Source organism: Biomphalaria glabrata, chromosome 16, assembly GCF_947242115.1.
Source record: "Biomphalaria glabrata chromosome 16, xgBioGlab47.1, whole genome shotgun sequence".
In the NCBI taxonomy this organism is placed as follows: domain Eukaryota; kingdom Metazoa; phylum Mollusca; class Gastropoda; family Planorbidae; genus Biomphalaria; species Biomphalaria glabrata.
Window position 1 is genome coordinate 9,594,611 of NC_074726.1, and position 21,811 is coordinate 9,616,421.

Consider the following 21,811-nt stretch of genomic DNA (forward strand, 5'->3'; position numbering starts at 1 on the left):
TTCGAGAATTATTTTATTAAAGCTTTGTACATTGATTGATATATTATAACTACATGTACGTTCAAGGAAATAAAATGTTTCATATTTAGATTTACTTATTTAACTTGATACGGACAATGAGTTGGGTCTCCCAAGCATTGTAGATGGGAGTTCAAAATTTGACACAAGTAATACCAATTATTGTTTCCTTTTCTACTAGAGAAAAGATTTTTAAATTTAAATATATAGAATAAAATGTAACAGATATAAAGTTTTTGGTTTCTCAAAAAAAAAAAAAAAAAAAAAAAAAAATGTCAGTAATTATCTCCAATTTTCTTTTTATCCACACGGCTAACATGAGAGTCTTCAGACAAAAATGTTTACTTCAGCAATCCCATGACCAGCCATTTCATTATAAATGCTATTTTGAATTTGAACGCATGTCAAAGTAAGCAATAAAAGGCAGGCAGCACTGTGCAATACGAAGGACAATCGAGGGGCATGATATGCATACGTCTGTAAGGGCGTTATTATCGTAAGATCATCTTCGTGTTATGCAAGAAGTCTTGTAGCGGGCATGTTAGTTTTTTACTCCTAAATGTAGTCAGCAGGACGTTGGACATCACTCTGGTGAGATTCGGCCGTTCCGACACGAGAAAGTCCGGTAGAATTTCGTTATCGAAGACGTATTTAAATCTCTTATTGAAATAAAAGGGCGGCCTCTGAACCTGGAGTGCTGGGTGCTAATCTCGGTGAAGACTAGGATGCTGAAATTTGGCATTTTTAAGGGCGCCACTGAGTTCTTCCAACTCTGATGCCTTGCATTTGTTGGGGAAAAGTAAAGACGGTTGCTCGTTGTGCTGGCCACATGGCGCCCTGCTTGTTAAACATTGGCAAAAGAAACATATGGCCTTAACATCAACTGCCATACAGATCGCAAGGCCTGAAATAGGAACTTTATTTTACTTGAAATAAAAATGACAACGTTTGAGTCGATCTCGATGTAAACCTTTCTCCCATAAGCAGAAGACGTTCTATAGGAGCCTATTTAGATGATAAAACGTCATCTCTTAATTAAAATAGTTTAATATTGGTAACAACGGCATTTTTAATTTTATTCAATTATGTATTTAAATCTATAATGCCAATAGATGTTATAATAAATGAAAAAATTGTCATGGAATCCCCGTATTGATGAAACTTTTAAAAAAATCAAACAAAGCATTAGGATTTATTTTAAAGAAATTTCTATAAATCAAATAAGAACATAAACTAAAATGCTATTTAACCTTGGTTAGGCCAATAATAGAATATGCATCCTCCGTTTGGGACCCATCAGCTCAAGAAAACATTAAGAAACTGGAACAGACACAAAATAGAGCAGTGAGATTCATAACAAACGAATATTCACATTTGACTAGAGTAACATCTTTAGTTAAATCACTAAATTTTGAAAGCCTTCAGGACAGAAGACGCAAAAATAAAGTAGCAATTATACATAAAACACTAAACCATAATCTTCAAATACAAAAACAAAATTTAATAAAATACTAAGAAAGACACAAAGATAAGGGCACATTCCTCGTCCCATATGCTAGGACAAATGTGTAGAAATGCTCCTTCTTCCCTAGTGCTATTTGAGCATGAAATGGGTTGCCTGAGCTAGCCAGGAAAACCAGTGACTTGGCAGAATTTAAGTCATTTGCTAATATGCATGACTGAATGCATGACGCGTAGGACGTAATCAGCTTCTTTTTTTAAGTAACTTCTTTATTATATAAGATAATATAAGATAAAACAGATGTTTTATCATTACAAAATACATTGATGACCTTCATATCACGCTTATCCTCATGTGCAGATACAGACAATGCCAACTTTTGTTTTGTTTACATCTTAAGTAAAACCAGACAGGACAGTGTGGTCTTCAGGTAGGGCAGTTTACAAGGAAGACATTGTTAAATAAAAGATAGTAGTTATAACCAGAACAGAGATCATCCTAATATATTCCTTGTATTATCATGTTGTCTTCTTGCCTTTATTTCCCCAACGCATGTCCGGCACCCTTTAAAGTTGGGGGGAACTCAGGGGGGAACCTAAAAGTCCTGAAGTTCGAAATTTCAGACTTCACCGAGATTCGCGCAATAGACCCTCTCTATTCGAAAGCCAAGCTCTATTCACTCAGCCCCTTATTATTCCTATTTAGGTATATCTGTACATATCAAGAAACAGTTGGTTAAAAAAAAAGTACTTTCATATCAGAGCTTCTTCTAACTAAATGCTGACTTTTAAATGTTTTCTTTTGTAACTACGATCACTAAAGCAAACTCTAGCAAACTATCCAGAGTTATTCTGCTCCGCTTGGCCAGAATGACCATTTCTTTGTCCCCCTTAAGGAAATAAAATTGTTAGCGAAATGGCTGACGTCTAGACGTTCACTTAGCCAACACGTCCAGATATAAAGTAAGTTTCACTCGTCCGTCTCAATTACAAACATTTCTGATCAGTGGATCTCAAATATTGTACATCTCATCACAGGGTTGATCTTTTTTTTTTTAAATAATGATTAAACGTAGAGGATCTCTGGTTAAAATCTTTTTGTTGACTATTGAGGAGCATTATAGTCTATAACGCTATTTTTACGAAAGACGTCAGTTAAATTTCATCCAACGGCTTTGTCTGCGTTAGGTGTTGCAAATTATGCAGGTCGCCCGACTGGCTTTGCGTGGTAACGTAAAATACTGCACTCATAACGAATCTCTGGAATAAAAAATTTGCCTATTTATCTTATTTTATGAATTACAGACATTATTTCAAAAGAGAAGATCATTACATCCGACGAGTTTCATGTGTCAACCTAGTCATGTCTGTTAATCAGTAACTGAATCTCTGCTTAGACTTTGGTTTTCCTGGCTGATTCAATCCTCTAATGGTACAAAGGAATCCTATGTCATCCATATTGTGGCTTAACAGAAGATTGATTGTTATTAGCTGATTAAGCATATTTTATAAACGCAAATTATTTCCGCCATCTTGAAATTTAAAAATACAGGAAAAGGTCAACTGTTTCGATATAGAAATAACAGGGGCGTAGCTAGGAATTCTCCATCGTTTGGGGGACCGGGGGCTTTACCTCTTTGGGTCCCTGCATTTTGTGTAATATTTAATTATTAATGTAAAAAAACCCACTCATTTGGGGTCCCCTTCAAGTCTCGGCCCGGAGGGGGGGGATTTTCAAAATGTGTCCCCCTCCCCCCACCCTAGCTACGCCACTGAGAAATAATAAACTAAAACTCCAAACATTATTTATTACTTTTGTATTTTAGTATTACCTCAATGTCTACCAAGCAGTGGTTTTCTCGAACTTTCTATATGCATCTGAGACATGGACGCTTTCACCAAAGATGCTTGCGCCCCATCATGGACATGCGGTTGCAAAACCGCACTACAAACAGCGTTGTGCTTGCGAACGCCGGTTTGGACAGTATAGAGGGACTTTTTATGGTCCAACAGTTACGCTTGGCAGGGCCGGCACCTTCGACATGAGGTCACGCAGGGCACGTATCCCGTATGGGAGACGAACGTATGCCAAAGTCAGTCTTTTTTCGTGAGCTTAATTAAAGGTGGTTGACGTAAGAGAGGTGACCCACGGAAACGGTTTAAAGACCAGCTTAGGCGCCGACTTGCCTTAGCTGACATAGACGAGAGGACCTGGTTGCATGCGACCTCAGAACGAGACAGCTGGTGGTTACTTACAAAGGCCGCAGGATACACATGTGAGACCAAAAGAAAATCCGCTGCCGAAGACAGACGCAGACGGCGAAAAGAAAACCTTAATTGACGACCGGCGGTTTATTATTAAGCTTGCCCTGGATGTGGCGAAATAAGTGGGTCACAGTTGGTGCTGCGTAGCCACAGAAAATACTGCATTCCTCATTAATCTTCGGACTCGAAGACAAGCCTTATTATTATTGCCTAAAAGCTAGTGACTATGCCTAAAATATGTAGGAAAGACCATCATCATAATGTTACTCTTAGAAAGATCTTTAAGTGGATGATTCTAAATGGCCTAGGTACAAATTTAAATCTTTACTTTTTCAGCTTTCATTAAGATGAACGTGAGAGTGAGTCTAGGCCTTTTGTTTGTTTGTATTTTGGCCACTTGGAAATAAAGCGTTTTCCACAATTTTATTTTCTATTTCAGTTAACTTTTCTAAATATTTTATTCTATTATGAAGCATTAATAAAAAAAAAAAAACACACACACACGCACACACACACACACATGCACACACACACACACACACACATATATACATATATATATATATATATATACATATACATACATACATACATACATACATACATACATACATATATATATATATATATATATATATATATATATATATATAGAGAGAGAGAGAGAGAGAGAGAGAGAGAGAGGCATTCTAAAATGTTTTTAATCACATGACATATCCGCTTAATAACTTTCCCTTTTATAAACATGTATAAGGTACTAGAACTATATTCTCTAACAACTGAGAAATAACACGAAATCTATGTTTTGTATTATGGAAATTCCATGTATCTATTATTAGTAGTATGACCATCTCGAACTTTTCTTTTTAAATATCGTAAAATGTGTTTTTTTAATCAGACCTTGAAACGACTATTGCTAGCATTTCATTATTATTAAAATTCAATAATTAACTGCTTTTTTTGGGTCATTTTTCGCAAATATATGTGAAGAAGACTTATCTAATGATTGTTTCTTATCCATGTATTAGTGTTAGTTTAATAGTCTGTTCTTGTTCTGCCTTTACAGATTTACTGGTTGGTGTCATGGTAGTTATCCCGGACATGGCTACTAAAATCACCGTTGAGTGGTACGCAGGGAACGCCATGTGTAAGATCATCCAGTACTCTCAGACGGCGGTCACATACTCGTCCACTTACATGTTGGTCAGCCTGTCTCTGGACCGTTACGACGCTGTGGCCAGGCCCATGAACTTTTCCAGGAGTGGTAAGTTAGTGAAAAATTGACCAATTAGTTAAAGATGTATCATCTTTAATTCGTGTCTCACAAATCATGTATATACACACATATATGTAGTTATTTTAATTGTATACAATTTTCATATTTCTGTGGACCCCTTACGGTCATCTCACGAGCACCTGGCTTCCACGGACCATGGTTTGAGAACCACTGCTTTAGAATATTTAGATATGGCTGTAAGCGTTATGTTAGACACTTGTTTGACCATGTAAACCTCAGGGAGAATTAAACCTTTTTCCCCCCGTGTTCAAGTGAAATACTCTTGACCAGTAAAAAGGAAAACGATGTAATTTTATCAAACTGAACTAAAACAAAATTTGGTCAATGACATACGATGGTGGGCGAGGTTCACCCAACACAAGCTTCTAACGTTTCCTTATTGTAACGGGAAAATCAAATTTCAAATATCTTTGTTTTCGGGAGAGTCGCAAAAGGATCCAACCAATCTTTTCATTTTCCTAAAGATAAACAGATCAGAAATAGCCGAGCCTCGAATAAGTGATTATTGATGCTGTCTGTCGTACTGACCAGAATCCAGAAATTTATTTTAAACTACGCAAGAGTGTAAACATCTATGGTTTTAAAATTGAAAATACTTATAAATTATGGTCGTAGTACTGACCCTGATAAGGTCGATTTTCTTTCATTTTAAGATTTTATGTGGATAAAAGTTACTAATTGATTTTTTTTTTTTGCAACTAGAAGTTAAAGTACAATAAAAGACCACAAAAAAAAAATCCTCAGTAGGCCTTCTTTTTTTTATTTGTCAGTTCTTCGTTTTGAAGCCAGGTAATAAAAACAGACGAGACGAATATAATTTTATGTCTGCAGTATTTGTTTTAGTGCACGTTGCCTGATTGGCTTGTGACCTGGCATAGAACTCGCTCAATCTCCTGGTGTGCTCCGTTGAAAGGAGAGTTTAACTAGTGAAGTCAAGGATTGATTTATTGATGCTGAATTATGGTCCCCCCCCCCACTCTTTTTTTGTCTTTCTCTCTTCATGTTGACAAGATACAGTTAATGAGACATAAACATGATAGACAACACATGAAGTTTAATTAGCTTGTTAATAAAATAGTACTGTGTGATTGAAATGATTGTCAGTTCGCGAACAAGTCTTTGAACTTTGAACCCTAACCCTTACCAATGTAATTACCCCAGTTAGCAACACAAAGGTTCTCAAATTACATAGATAGTCAGCTCGACCCAATTTCTAAGAAGAATTCTGAAAAAAAATTAAACGAGGCCACAGATAGAACATATTCAACACACATATAAGAACATAATAATAATAATAGTAGAAATAATAAAAATAATAACAATATTAAAAAATGGTAGATTTTAATCGACCAGATTTTGTCTTTATTGACATAAAAGATTGCCTTTGGCATACGTTCATCCCCCATACAGGATACGTGCCCTTCCCAGCGTAACTGTCGGACAATAAGAAGTCCCTCTATACTGTCCATACCGGCGTTCGCTAGGACATCGCTGTTTGTAGTGCGGTCTTGCCTCCGTATGACCATGATAAATGTGCAAATATCTTTGGTGGAAGCGTTCAAGTAGTCTTAGCTGATTTCTGTATAATAGTACAACAAGATAAAACATGACAAAGATGTCAGTGAAACGTACATGTCATGGAACTTAGCAAGTGTCAGGCGTTCCTTATGAACTGAAGATTGCTAAGTCTTAGTCCAAACATCATTGCTGATATTAACGAATAACGGTCGTTGACCTGTAGCACCAAACTGCTGGTAGACAACTCACACGCTGTAGGTGTATTATATCTTCACTTATACAACTTGAAATTACTTGAGTAACTTTTGTGTATAAAACTAAAAAAAAAAAAATTAAATTACAATATAGATACATTCGGCGTGGTGGCTGAGCGGGAAATCGCTTGGCTTCCGAGCCGGGATACAGGGTTCGAATCCTGGTGAAGACTGAGGATTTTAATTTCGGGATTTTTTGGCGCCTCTAAGTTCACTCAGCTCCAACGGGTACCTGACATTAGTTGGGGAAAAGTAAAGGCAGTTGGTCGTTATGCTGGCCACTTGACACCCTCGTTAACCGTGGCCCACAGAAACAGATGACTTTTACACCGTCTGCCCTATAGATCGCAAGGTCTGAAAGGGGAGCCTTTATAGATAAATACTACTTGAGATTAAATGCAATAAATACTTCAGTAATAATATAAAATGGTATTTTGAACAAAATCTAACTCACTACAAAAATACGTCTTTTTACTCCGGAGTTGTCTTTGTCCTACCTAAGGCCACAGACGACATTACCGCTTATCTAATATCATCCACAACTAATCGCTAACCTCTTCCCACCGTCACCATAGAAACACACACACACTCTATACCACTTTTAATACAGCAGAGGATTGCGGTGGGCAGACTTCGAACCCGCGACCATCGTAAAAACAGTCCTGATTGCATTACAACACAACCAGGCATTCATCCCTTCATACAACAGTCTCACTCAAACCTTCACATTTCACACATAACACACATACAGTCACTTTCTGTGCAATCATGAAATGGAAATTAAATAAAACGCTGTAATTTTCTTTCGACGAGCAGGGCTACAGGGGCGTTTCCTCGTTCTGATTTCCTGGCTGATTTCTCTAGCCTTCGCCTCTCCGACTATCTACCTGTACTCTGAGACTGTGAGAGAGGGCAAGAAACAATGCTGGCTGGAATTCCCGGAAGTCTGGCAGTGGCAGGTAAGGGAAAACATGGATTTTAAAAAATGATTATTTTTACCAGAAAATAGTAATTTTGCCTTAACAGAAGTAAAATGCCAAAAAAAAAAATGTTCTAAAAAAGATCACTTTTTACACTACACCTTCACCTGTACCTGTTGTACCATCACACATTTAATGTCGGCCGTCCTTCTTCATTTTTCTCTGTCTCTTGCCAGGATTAGAGACTCTTCCGTAGACTTTCCCGTCCATTTTTAATGATGTCTTCCCATCGCTTTCTTTCTGTCTGCCTCTTCTTTTTTTTCCTGGTACTGCTTCCTAAAAGAAAGTCTCTGAGAACTTAGTGACCTTTTGATATGTAGGTGTAGAAATACTGTAGATCGTGGACTAAAGTTTAGCTCTAGATCGCGGATTTAGGTATTGCTCTAGATTAGTGTTTCTCAAGATATGTTCTGCAGAACCCATGTGTTCCGCGAGTCCTGAATATGTGTTCAAAGAACTGCGTGGGTAATTAGCTAGTAAGCCAACACGTGAATTAAATCAAAGTGTATCCGCTAAAATACTCAGGATGTGCGAAGTGTTCCGTTAAGTAAAAAGCTTGGGAAGAACTGCTCTAGATCACAGATTAATTTATAGCTCTAGATAATGAAAAAATTATATCTTAAGAGCCATGCTCATCGGCTATGTTACAGGTGTAGATCATGGATTCAAATATAGTCATTTATCGAGGACAGAGGAAAGAGTCAGCAAAGTGAAAATAAGTGGACACAATTTTTGTCTTTGTTACAACTTTCACCTTCAACCTGTAACTTAATCATTGGGCCACCAAACATTGAATGTCGAGTGTGTTTATCTATTTCTATCTGTCTTTTGCTAGGATTAGAATCTCTTCCATAGACAAGCCAGTCCAGTCCTTAATGTTGTACATCCATCACTTCCTTTGTCTGCCTCTTTTACCTGATACGTTTCTCAGGAAACAATTCTTTCACGGCCCTGAGGATTTTATTTTAGTATATTGATAATGTGATTTTCTTTTTGTAATAGTGGTCAGAAGGTCATTATGGGGCCCAGTCGCTATGGTAACCTGCTACGGATTTCCAGCCTTGTAATATGATCTTTGTATGTGATGCCTAGAATCCTTCTTTATGATCTCAATTCAATGGTTCGGATATTTTTACATTGTTAACTCAGACTTCCAATTGTATGGTATGCACTTAAGAAAAAGAAGACAAGGTTGGCGCCATTCAAGAGACTAGCTAGACGATCATTTATTCGGAAGGAGGCTTTGGATTTGACGTTAAAATATTCATTTTCGAAATCAAGGTCTAAAACATGTAGCTATCTTTTCTATTTATAACCTCTGATCGCAAAGCAACAACAAAGATGGCTGCCAGAACTTCTGGAAGGTGAGGGCTCGAAATCTGCCACTCAGCTAGACATGTCTTTCCAATCACATTGTCCAGATCATACCACAGACACAAAGTCACAGAGTCACAGTGTAACAGAGTCAAAGTGTAACAGAGTCACAGTGTAACAGAGTCACAGTGTAACAGAGTCACAGTGTAACAGAGTCACAGTGTCATGAAGTCACAGTGTCATGGAGTCACAGTGTCATAGGGTCACAGTGTAACAGTCACTGTGTCATAGAGTCACGGTGTCATAGAGTCACGGTGTCATAGAGTCACGGTGTCATAGAGTCACGGTGTCATAGAGTCACGGTGTCACAGAGTCACGGTGTCATAGAGTCACAGAGTATGAGATTCAATTCTCAGCTAGGAAAAGACATAGCTCGCGACGTATTTCGAGACATAGAGTTCAAAAAAGTGTTTGGGCAATGTTCTTATTCAGCTGCACAGTACAAGACATGATACGAGCAAGTTTGCGATACATAGCGTTTCACACATTTCAAGACATTGTGCGATGCTCTGAAAAAAAAAAGACTTGAGACACGTTACTAAACAGGATACAAGAAACTGTAGGAGACACCACATGAGACACAGTACTAGACAGGATACAAGAAACTGTAGGAGACACCACATGAGACACAGTACTAGACAGGATACAAGAAACTGTAGGAGACACCACATGAGACACAGTACTAGACAGGATACAAGAAACTGTAGGAGACACCACATGAGACACAGTACTAGACAGGATACAAGAAACTGTAGGAGACACCACATGAGACACAGTACTAGACAGGATACAAGAAACTGTAGGAGACACCACATGAGACACAGTACTAGACAGGATACAAGAAACTGTAGGAGACACCACATGAGACACAGTACTAGACAGGATACAAGAAACTGTAGGAGACACCACATGAGACACAGTACTAGACAGGATACAAGAAACTGTAGGAGACACCACATGAGACACAGTACTAGACAGGATACAAGAAACTGTAGGAGACACCACATGAGACACAGTACTAGACAGGATACAAGAAACTGTAGGAGACACCACATGAGACACAGTACTAGACAGGATACAAGAAACTGTAGGAGACACCACATGAGACACAGTACTAGACAGGATACAAGAAACTGTAGGAGACACCACATGAGACACAGTACAAGACAGGATACAAGAAACTGTAGGAGACACCACATGAGACACAGTACTAGACAGGATACAAGAAACTGTAGGGAGATACCGCTTCAGACACGTTACAAGACAGGATACAAGAAACTGTAGGGAGATACCGCTTGAGACACGTTACAAGACAGGATACAACGAACTGTAGGGAGATACCGCTTCAGACACGTTACAAGACAGGATACAAGAAACTGTAGGAGATACCGCTTGAGACACGTTACAAGACAGGATACAAGAAACTGTAGGGAGATACCGCTTCAGACACGTTACAAGACAGGATACAAGAAACTGTAGGGAGATACCGCTTGAGACACGTTACAAGACAGGATACAACGAACTGTAGGGAGATACCGCCTGAGACACGTTACAAGACAGGATACAAGAAACTGTAGGAGATACCGCTTGAGACACGTTACAAGACAGGATACAACGAACTGTAGGGAGATACCGCTTGAGACACGTTACAAGACAGGATACAAGAAATTGTAGGGAGATACCGCTTGAGACACGTTACAAGACAGGATACAAGAAATTGTAGGGAGATACCGCTTGAGACACGTTACAAGACAGGATACAAGAAATTGTAGGGAGATACCGCTTGAGACACAGTGCAAGACAGAATACCAGAAGCTGTAGGAGATACCGGTTGAGACACGTTACAAGACAGGATACAACGAACTGTAGGAGATACCGCTTGAGACACGTTACAAGACAGGATACAACGAACTGTAGGGAGATACCGCCTGAGACACGTTACAAGACAGGATACAAGAAACTGTAGGGAGATACCGCTTGAGACACGTTACAAGACAGGATACAACGAACTGTAGGGAGATACCGCCTGAGACACGTTACAAGACAGGATACAACGAACTGTAGGGAGATACCGCTTGAGAGACATTACACATGTAAGGGAAAATGTACGCGATACAGTTTGACACAAAAACGAGACCCCGTGCGAGAATCTCTAATTACACATTAACCTGTTACACAAAGCGGGGTCCAGTTCTAGATCTAGAAGCAGATATACTCATCAAACTAAATGTCTGTTCCAAGCAAAATGAGCCGCCAAAAATAAAACCACTGTCCACTCCTAACAAAGATAATAAATGTATCCTCTTGATATAGAGAACCAGCCATGTGTTCGGGTTGTCTTTGTGATGTTGAAAATTTGGGTATCTGTTACTTTTCCCAGTAGACCGAACACTCAGTAGATTGTCTAGACCTGAAGGTGGGGGTCAGTCTAGCCCAATCTATTTTGGTAACAAAAAGCCAGCAATTTGTTCATGGGCAGATAATAAAGATAATGCTGAACACAACGTTCACGTCGGCTTATTTGATTTCAGGTTGGGGTGGGGGGAGAGATTGGACTAAAGAGGGGAAAATAAAATTATGCCTTGGTGCTTGATTTCAACCTCATGACAGTGACCTCTATCTATACATGATACATTTCTAGTCCCCAATACAGTGATACAAAACTAAGGCTGCTTGCTGACTGCACTGGATAAATAATTTGGGAAAAAAAAAACAGGTGTATACCAGTCCACTTTGTAGCTCTCACTTTAAAGCAAGTTTTTATAGACTTCATTTCTTTTGTGTTTTGGTTGACATCGTAACGAAAATTACTGTCTCGTGGACTTACGACTGAAGACCGTTAAGTGCAAACGCATTCATTTTTTTCACGCCTCTGTGTCCAACTTGACGCTAATTCACTCACTTTTCCTGAAAGAGCCGTTTTCTTTTAAGGCGTAGACATGCACAGCTGATGGGGGTACAGGAAAGGAATATGAGGTAATGATCCGTGGTTTGCTCGGCATTTGGCCTCGCTTCAAATCCGAGCGTCTTGAACACGAGCCACCGGTATTAGGGATGCAATAATTTACATCTGCTTGGATTTTTCCCAAATATGTTCAGACAGGCCTAGAGTTTCAAGAGTCTTAGACTCAACTCTTAGGATAATTGCGAAGGGCATGGTTGTTGCGAAGCCATTTTGCTGCATCTTGAAAGATTCTTCACATCTTCAGCTGAAACCGTTTAGTGTGCAAACAGATGTATACATTATTTTCTAAATGTACACGGAAAGAGAAGTAGGGAAAGAAACGGGTCATCATTTGGAATCATGGCCACAAAGATAAAGGCACATTCCTCGTCCCATATGCTAGGACAAATTTGTACAAATACTCCTTCTTCCCTAGTGCTATTAGAGCATAGAATGGGTTGCCTGAGCTAGCCAGGAAAACCAGTGACTTGGCAGAATTTAAGTCATTGGTTAATATGCATGACTAAATGCATGACGCGTAGGACGTAATCATCTTCTTTTTTGAAGTAACGTCTGTATTATATAAGATAAGATAAGATGGCCGGATTTATGTGTATGGAGGCCCTTGGCAGGGTTGTTGTGGATGCTCCTACACTTTCTCAAAAACGTTAATACAAATCCATTATAAATAATAATACTCTTATTTCAAAGCATATCGATTTTAGAAAAAAAGAAACATAGTACTTGAAAACTGTAACTTCTTGTTTTTATTATTTATTTATTTATTTTTTTAATATTTTTTTTTTTAAATGTTGTTTTTGAGTTTGTGAAGGGTAAGGCCCTGGGTGAAAAATTTTTGGCGCGACAGTGTTGCCAACCATAAGTTTTAAAGTTTTGTCGATAAAGCATTAAAGTCTAAATACAATATTTTTTTATTTTAAAGTTTGAATTTATGTATTATATGACGTGCAGTATTTCACGTGACACATTCAGCGCTCGCGTCCGCGCCCTTTATAAATGATATGTATCATATATATATAAAGAGAGAGAGAGAGAGAGAGAGGAGAGAGATAGATAGATAGATAGATAGATAGATAGATAGATAGATAGATAGATAGATAGATAGATAGATAGATAGATAGATAGATAGATAGATAGATAGATAGATAGATAGATAGATAGATAGTGATGAGAACAAGTTCATTGTAATATAAGATCATAGAATCAATGTCAAGACTATTTAGGACAAAAGCAGATTAAAAAAAAAATAATAATGAATATTTTCGGAGCATCGAAATGTCAAAAATGCTAATAAACAAAGGCCAGAAAAAGTGGGGGCGGGTGGGTGGTAAAAAGATACTCTTAAAAGATATTTTTTTCTCAGGCTTTAAAAATACCAACTTTTAAGTGGGCCAGTGGTCCTCTTCTTTTTGCATCTTTTCCCTTTGCTTGAGGCCCGCATTTCAGTTTTAGACATGTTGTGGCCCAGTTAAAACGGAAAGGATTATTATTTTTAATGTGTACTGACGACTAATAGACTAAATATAGATGGTTGAAAAACCAAACAAAAACTCGAACAAGTTAGTTGATCGGGTACTTTAGGCACGCTAACACTAGAGGTAACATAGATCCAATGAAATTAAAATTCTTGAGGCTTTCTCTGGACAATGCACCCAGAGGCTGGCGTCGTTAGAGACGAAAATAAACTAGCAAGATGAAAGACAAATGTTGGTCGAAACTTACACCATAGAAAAATGGTTTAAATCATTTAGACAAATGTTATTGAAGAAGAAATAGGACATTGTTAATATATGTCTGTCCCCTAGAGCTAGTGTTAAAAATAAATGTGTAAGATGGAAATCCGTGTTAATTGTCAGGGGTTTGTCAGACATTAGTCTAGATTTCACATACAAGAATATCAAGTATAAATAACATTTAATTATGAATAGGATAATATACAGATCTATCCTAAGGCATAATTATTGAACTATAGGTAGGGACACCCTCAGCCCCCTAAACAAACTAGGACATAAAAAAATAATAATAATAAAATACAACAACAAAGCTTATCTAAGGCAAAGAACTCCATTTTTACATTCATATCTCTCAATACTGTAAGGTTAATTTACCCTTTTCAATATCAAATAAAATGAATTTGTGAACACTATTTAATTAACTAATTGGTTAACTTTGTTGATTCATTTATGTGTTGACACAGACAATGAACAATTGTGCAAAGTTTCAACTTGATCAGAGAAGAGAATAGTGGAGAAATAACTTATTTATTTCAGACTTTGTATCAGACAGACAGAGTGAGTCGATATAAGCTTTGTAAGCAAAGAACATTGCTTAATTATGCAGTGGCCGGGACATTGAAATATCAAAACTTTGCTTTGTTCTTTGACATTTTCTGTGTTACGTTTTAAGGAGTGGCATAGTCAGTTCTGACATGCTCAAAGCTTTTACAAACTTACTTATAAATATTAATGTTCGAAAATCGATTTAATAAGCATCTACATTTCAACAATAATCGGACTTGATGTTAGATATATTTAATAAATTAGAAATAACAGTAATGTATCCCTTACCAGACCTTACAGATGATGTAAACTTTTCGGTTTCTTTGTCCCACGGTTAAAGAAGATGTCATGTGGCCAGCACAACGTCAAATAGCTTTTACTTTTCCCTAGTTAATATCAGGTACCCATTCTGGGTTTACTAAGACCGGGCCTAAAAGTCCCGAACTTAAATAAACCAGCCTTCACCGAGATTTGAATCCAATATGCATCGGGTTAGGCAGCCAAGTGCTTTACCACTAAGCCACCATTAAAAAATTAGAGAAAACTGTCCTTACTATCCAACGAGGTGGCTAAGCAGGAAAGCAGTTGGTTTCCGAACCGAGGTCCTGGGTTTGAATCTCGTTGAAAAGGTTGAAATCCGATTGGGATTTTTAATTCCGGGATCTTTGGTCTCATCTTATCTCATATAATACAGAAGTTACTTCAAAAAAGAAGATGATTACGTCCTACTCGTCATGCATTTAGTCATGCATATTAACCAATGGCTTAAATTCTGCCAAGTCACTGGTTTTCCTGGCTAGCTCATCTGTTCCTTTTTACTGTCCCTATGGTGGCGTCTTCATATAGCTGGTACATTTCTTGGTTAGTGCGAATCCTAAAAACTCCTATACTGGTTAGTTGTATTGGCTGTTTGCTGCTACAAATTAACGACCCGATAATTCATCACTTCGGTTTAACTTGATGGTTTCCACTATCTAACATCTTCCCCTTTTTTATGCCGTTTATACAACTAGATTTAAATACCGTAATTCTAAATGCTTTATTTTAACTCATGCGCCTCAAACTATTCATGAAAAATAATTTCATGAGTTGTGTCCCTTTTGCTACGCCCAGCTCTACAAAATGTTCACTAATTCTGTATCTCCGGTATGTACATCCCCCCTAACGTTGTCCCGCTCTCTGCTAGGGCTACAGAAAGTCTGACGGAAAGTAACGGCCTGTCGTATATATAAAGTGATCTTGGATTTTCAAGGTTATTCACTGCTGTTCAGTTTCCTTTACATGATGATACAGAATGCTTCAGAGTTTGTTTTCATCTTGCTGACAGCTGCTTCTACTGTAGGAAGATTACACTTTAGCATCGACCTTGTTGTTGTTTTTTTTTAATATCATTTGTTTACACAATGATGCCGTTTAAAAACACTCACTGTTGTACTTGTAGTTTCTAGTTTGAAAATATATAATCTTATAAATGTAAAAAACAAAACAAAAACAAAAACAAAACAAAGCAAAACAAAACAACAACATCCAATCTATTCTGTATTGAAAAAATATTTTTTTTTAATTCGACCTTTGTCATGATTCTAAACGAATATAAAAGACAATAACAAGCAAACATTCACATTGTATTAAAGGATTTACTTTTCAGGTTGATTTTTTGTATTGAAGATGTTCATACTTGGCGCCAGGCGGTCAAACTAAACAAAGTATTTGGTGTATCCGGTGAACCAAATAAAGTGCTGACAAGCTAGGCATTTTTTAAAAGATATACATTTTTTTGTTGTTGCACTTTTTAAATCACTGCAGAGTTAATTTTCATAAGCGCTTCCTTGTTTAGCAGAAAATCATGTGAATACGTTCGGAGGCTGTAGACTTTCTTCCTGTGATTTACAACGTTCCAGTATTCAAAAAAACAAAATGGGCCGCTAAGTCCAGCTAAGTAGCTCTAATAAAGTAGAGCTGAAGGAGATCATAATCATAATAAAGGAATGAACATAAATAATAAATGAACAGCTATCATGGAGTCCCCATATTGATATTAAAGCTTAAAACATCAAGCAAAACATTAACTAAGTAAGTAATGTTCCCCTTTCCGACCCTTGTGGTCTATAGGCAGATGATGTAATGGTCATCTGTTTCTGTGGCCTACGATTAAGGAGGGTATCATTGTCACGTACTTGTTTGAGACTCACTGTGACATGTAATGATTTCATAGTCACCTAACTATCTCGTGCCTTTAGCACCGAAAAATCTATTGGTCTGTGACTGACCATGAGGCGAAAGCCTCAGTTATTTTTAAGCTCCTGTAGAGTAAGGAGACAAGAAGTTCTCTCTGCTGTAATAATGATACAAGTAGTTGATTCAGAAATGGAATGTTAATTGTGTACTCAGTATATTTCACATTGTGAAACATAATATGCATTGCTTGATAGCTGAGATTGCCAGCAAATTGTTATTGTATCTTATGGAAAATAAATGTGCTGTCTGCTGAGCTGGACTTTGTTCGTCATTCTACATATTGTGGTAATATTACTCAGTAGACTTAGAGTGAACCCGCGTAACAACAAGTAGATCGTGAAGTGGGGCATATGATCAACATAGCACACATACTAGTAATACCAGAAGAGGTATCTACATCATACAATATCAGGCTAATTCAAATATATCAAAGCCTGACAATCATATGGCCAGCAATGAATAATTGTGCAAAGTTTCAACTTGATCTGTGAATGGGTGTGGTCAAACTTTAAACCTGACTCACAGAATGAGTTGATAAAAAAGTTGTAAAAATTACAATAAAACTAGATGAAATTTTGGAAATGTGTCACGTAAGATAAACAAGATTGCAAATAGAGTTTGTGTTCAAATCTTTAATGTTGTCTTGCCATCGCTTTTTCTGTCCGCCTCTTCATTTTTTCCCTGCTACTGTTCCCTGAAGGAATCTGCGAGCCTTGACCTTGCGACCACTTGTGTCACCATAGCTTACTAAAAGAGTGTTTACGTAACAAAGTCTGCTTTCATTGCCAGGCCAAAAAGTAGCTCATCAAGTTACGACTGAAAAGCCGTTTTCGACCAAACGAAAATGAACATTTGGAAATCAATTTTAGCTACATTGTTATGTCTTTTCAAATATAAAAATGTCTACATGTTTTGTTCACTTTTGTTCACTTTTGTGGACTTTTATTCCACAGTTATTTTTCACTATCGTCTTCGTAGTCACCTTTCTGCTTCCTGCCATCATCATCGCCAGCTGTTACATCGCTATCATATACATTATATGGTCAAAGGGACGCTATCACGAGCCAACGCGAGAATCTCATAATGGTAAGATCATAACTGTATATATATTTTTTGATCTATCTGCAGTAGCGTAGCTGAAAAGTCCCCCTGAGTTATATATCATTAATTTATATATTTATTAAGTACATTATCTCATGTCGTGATGTCGAATGTCAAAATGCAGGGGCCCCTAAAGAGGTCAGGCCTCCCCCCGGGCCACCGAATCCCTAGCTACACCACAGTCTGATTTTTTTTAAATGGTCGGTTTCACTGAGGGGTGTGGGCCGCAGCAAGTGACTCCATCAGATTACTACACCAAAATGATAAAATGTCGGAAAACAGGAAATGTTTTATCCAATAGGAAGAGCATTGTTTGTAGGGCTCTCAAATACTTTTGCCCACGAGGTGTTCATCAAAAAATGATGCTCTACCAACAAGATTCAGATATTTCGATGTACTAAAACTTTTAACTCAAATTGCTTTGTGTTCCTCAAAGTAATCAAAGAACGCCTGGAAGCTACAGCACTTAGAGGGAAATTAGAAACATTCGATAAGATTGTTCTGATGTCGAGTACACAATTGTAAGCACGGTCAGCGTTGTGTTGGAAGAAAGAAAAGTGAGCTGTACGATCTAAATAAAAGCTGAAAGTATTGGAGTGTCTTTTGGTGGATGTACTGATTCATTCAGATTACTCACACTACATTCGTCTTATTTATGGAGAGAGCGCCCACAGAGATTAAATTACAAGTACTATATATTTCTTAAATGTAGAATATGGCATGCTATTAGATATACGTATTATTATTACCAAGTTGATTTTATTAACGTTTTCGAAAAAGTGTAAAGACTTTCACTGAAATTCTGCCCCGGGGCCTCCACTTCCTTAAATCCGGCTCAGAACAAATGACGAACGTATCCAGAGCTCTTTTAAATAGTAGTAGCCTACCCAACGACAACCTCCTACGTGTGTTCAACAGTTTTATATTAGTCGATCTGTTCTCTTTGTTTCATTAAACACTTAAAAATTTAGAACTTTTTTTTTTATTCCGATACTATATTGTTTTGAAATCCCTAGAAAAATTAGCAGGAATCTAAATCTCTTATGGTTTCGTCTGTTTTTACTACAAGTTCCCCTTTAATGTTATCTATTTCTACGGCCAACGGATAACGAACAGGGTGTCATGTGGCCAACACAACGAAAAAACCGCATTTACTTTCCACAACTAAAGTAAGATACCCATTAGAGTTTGGTGGACTCAGGACGACTCATGGTGCCCTTAAAATCCTGAATATCAGAATCTGCCTTCATCGAAATTCGAACACAAAATATCAAAATCAAAATCAAAATTGTAAAATGCTTTCTACATTTTGAGCTCTTAACGTGACAGACAGACGTACGGAGAACGAAAAAGTAATAACGTCTTTTCCCCTTTCGGGGGCAGCTAAAAATGTATTACAGAGCTGCCAATGCTGACACTGGACTCTCTAATCTCCACTACCACTGTCATTTTAATCCTTTCATTTTAACTCTCCTTCAACAGACACCAATGTGACCCACTCGCGTCTGATCATAAATGAGAATCGACACGATACTGGCCGTGGCATCATCCCTCAGGCCAAGATCAGAACTATCAAGATGACACTTATCATAGTCATCGGTGAGTGCAATATAAATGTCTAGACAACCTTTACTTTGACACAAAAAAAAGTAAAAGCTTTTTTTTTTGTTTATAAAATATAGGAATGGTGAGCTTGGGGAAATATAATGGAATGATGATTTGATAGGGGCAGTAGCGTAACATTCATAGTGCAAAGGGGTTCAATGAACCCGGCTGCAAATGGGTGTATTGCACTGGGGCCCATAACTCTTGACCAGTTGGTGGGCCCACGTGAGAACTTTCTCTTTACACCGAAAGAAAATACATTGCACTTATGTAAAAATTGATAAATAATAGAGTCTGAAAAAGCTTTCTCAAAATATCCTAAACGTTACACTAAACTGTATATTAATTTTAAAACATTCACACGTTTTAAAGATACAATATGTGTACCAGCGGGCTTTGGATTGCTTTAATGTAAGGAACTGCCTTCTATCAGGTTTATTGTTGTGGTGGCTAGCCTTAATTGCAAGTTTGAGGGGACACTTGTTACCAGTTCGTCAGATTCTATTTTCCTTGTATGTTCATAAACCATCGATTGTATTAATGGGGTTTGAGGGAGTGAGAGAGTTTGGTTAAAAAAAAATATAAATTTGTTGTACAGAAAAATAAGGAAAGGGGCGACAATAACAATTAGGTCTATAGTTTACGAATTAAAACTTCGTCACAGCTGCTAATTATTCATCTTTTTAAAAGTTTAATGTTTCGCTCTTTTTTTCTGTATTTAAAATCTTTAAAACAACACTTGTTGTTAATGTAAACCTGTGGTTTAGAATTGAAAGTCAAAAAAACTTCACTGATCGTAATTGATGAGTAGAAAACTATTTTAACAGCAGTGATTATAACACTTTCGTGTCAAAGCCAAAGAATCATGACGCCTAAACAGGGCCGCAGCGTCCTCAGAATTCGTTCATCACATTGTTTGTAAACATTAGAACAGAATAAAAAAAGAGAAGGAGATAAAATCTAAGCAAATACAGAAAATTTACATTAAACATTTAGCAAGCAAACAAACAAAACACCATGGTAAGTTACATTTGTATCTTTAAAGTTGAATGTATTTGTGGTGTTACAATGAGGCAAAGCCAAATTGGGGAACAGGTTTATAACAAAGTTCTAGAAGAGAGAGAGAGATATATCCAAATTGACCATGGAATAGTGCCTTTCTTTGACCAAAGCTTAGCATTGGTTATTAGTGCTTAAAGATTATTAAACATTATATTTATACAAACCCTCAGACCAGGCCTTTTAAAAAATGTTATGAATCTTGAAATTTGACAGAAAAACAAAGCCCCACAGATTCATGACGAGGTAATAGACCAGTTGGGCAATGCAGTTCTGGCATAAATACCGAGGCCCGATCGACACTTTTCTTTTCTTGGTGAGACTCAAACAGAATACAAGTTGATCAAAAATAGAATGATTTTTTAAAGACTGCTTTGTGATCGATGACGGAATACCCATACAAAAAAAGAAATGAGTCATTTCTAGGATTTCGTATTTGTGAAAACCAGACGTTTGCTGAATTGGTTGAACAAATGCTACAGGTATTGAATAATCTCCATTTATCCTTAATTAAACTGCGAGACTAAAGCTATCATGGTGGTTTCAATAGGAGTGGATAGTACAATGGCATTCGTGCTTTGCTTCATCAAAAGAAGTCGCTTGCGCATGATGTTCAACTGTGCATTCCACGACTAAAACTTGGCCTTAAATGATTCCGTCAGCTCAGTTCAAGACGTCGCAGATTTCTCAGACTTGGTTTGTGTTTTGTGCTCATAGCATCCCAAGATGGACGCTTAGTGAATTCTATAGGAAGAGAATTGTTTATAATACACTCAAATAATTGTGCCCTCAGGGTGCTCATCCAGGAATGCTGTAACAACAACAAGATTCAGATATTTTGATGTACTAAAACTGTTAACACAAATTACTTTGTGTTCCTCGAAGGAACAAGAATGCCTGGAAGCTGCAGCACTTCGAGGAACATTAGAAACATTCAATAACATTGTTCTGCTTAATTGTCGAGTACAAAATTGTAAGCGCATTCAGCGTTGTGTTAACATTGTTGGAAAGTGAGCAGCAAGATCTATATAAAGCAAAAAGTATCAGAATCTCTTTTTGTAAATTTATCAATACTTTCAGTTATTCAATTGTTTGGTCTAACGCTACATTCGGCTTATTTGAGTGAGGGGGGGGGGAGGCCACCGAGATGATCCGCGCCCACGGATACCTTGCTACGCCCCTGTCTAGGGGAAAGCATGGCTAATTGCTGCCAGTTATTTCAAGGTGGCAGTGTTTAATTCCATTTCAGCTTTATAAAACAAAATGAATTAAATCCTACTAAATGACTAACTATTGATTCGTGTATTGTCCTCGACTATCCTATACTCTTAAGCGAGCAATTCTTGTATGTATGTATATATAATATCAGGTGACCGAGCCTCGCTCGGATGAATAAT

General features: G+C 37.5%; 1 protein-coding gene across 1 annotated transcript in view; it reads left to right on the plus strand.

The window, feature by feature from the left end:
• Nucleotides 1-21,811, plus strand: part of LOC106079581 (cardioacceleratory peptide receptor-like) — a 100,304-nt gene that overhangs the window by 66,222 nt on the left and 12,271 nt on the right. The window contains exons 3-6 of the mRNA XM_056014641.1: nt 4,811-5,008; nt 7,630-7,772; nt 17,603-17,735; nt 19,233-19,349. Of these exons, the coding sequence (XP_055870616.1) occupies nt 4,811-5,008; nt 7,630-7,772; nt 17,603-17,735; nt 19,233-19,349 (591 nt within the window). The remainder of the gene's footprint in view (nt 1-4,810; nt 5,009-7,629; nt 7,773-17,602; nt 17,736-19,232; nt 19,350-21,811) is intronic.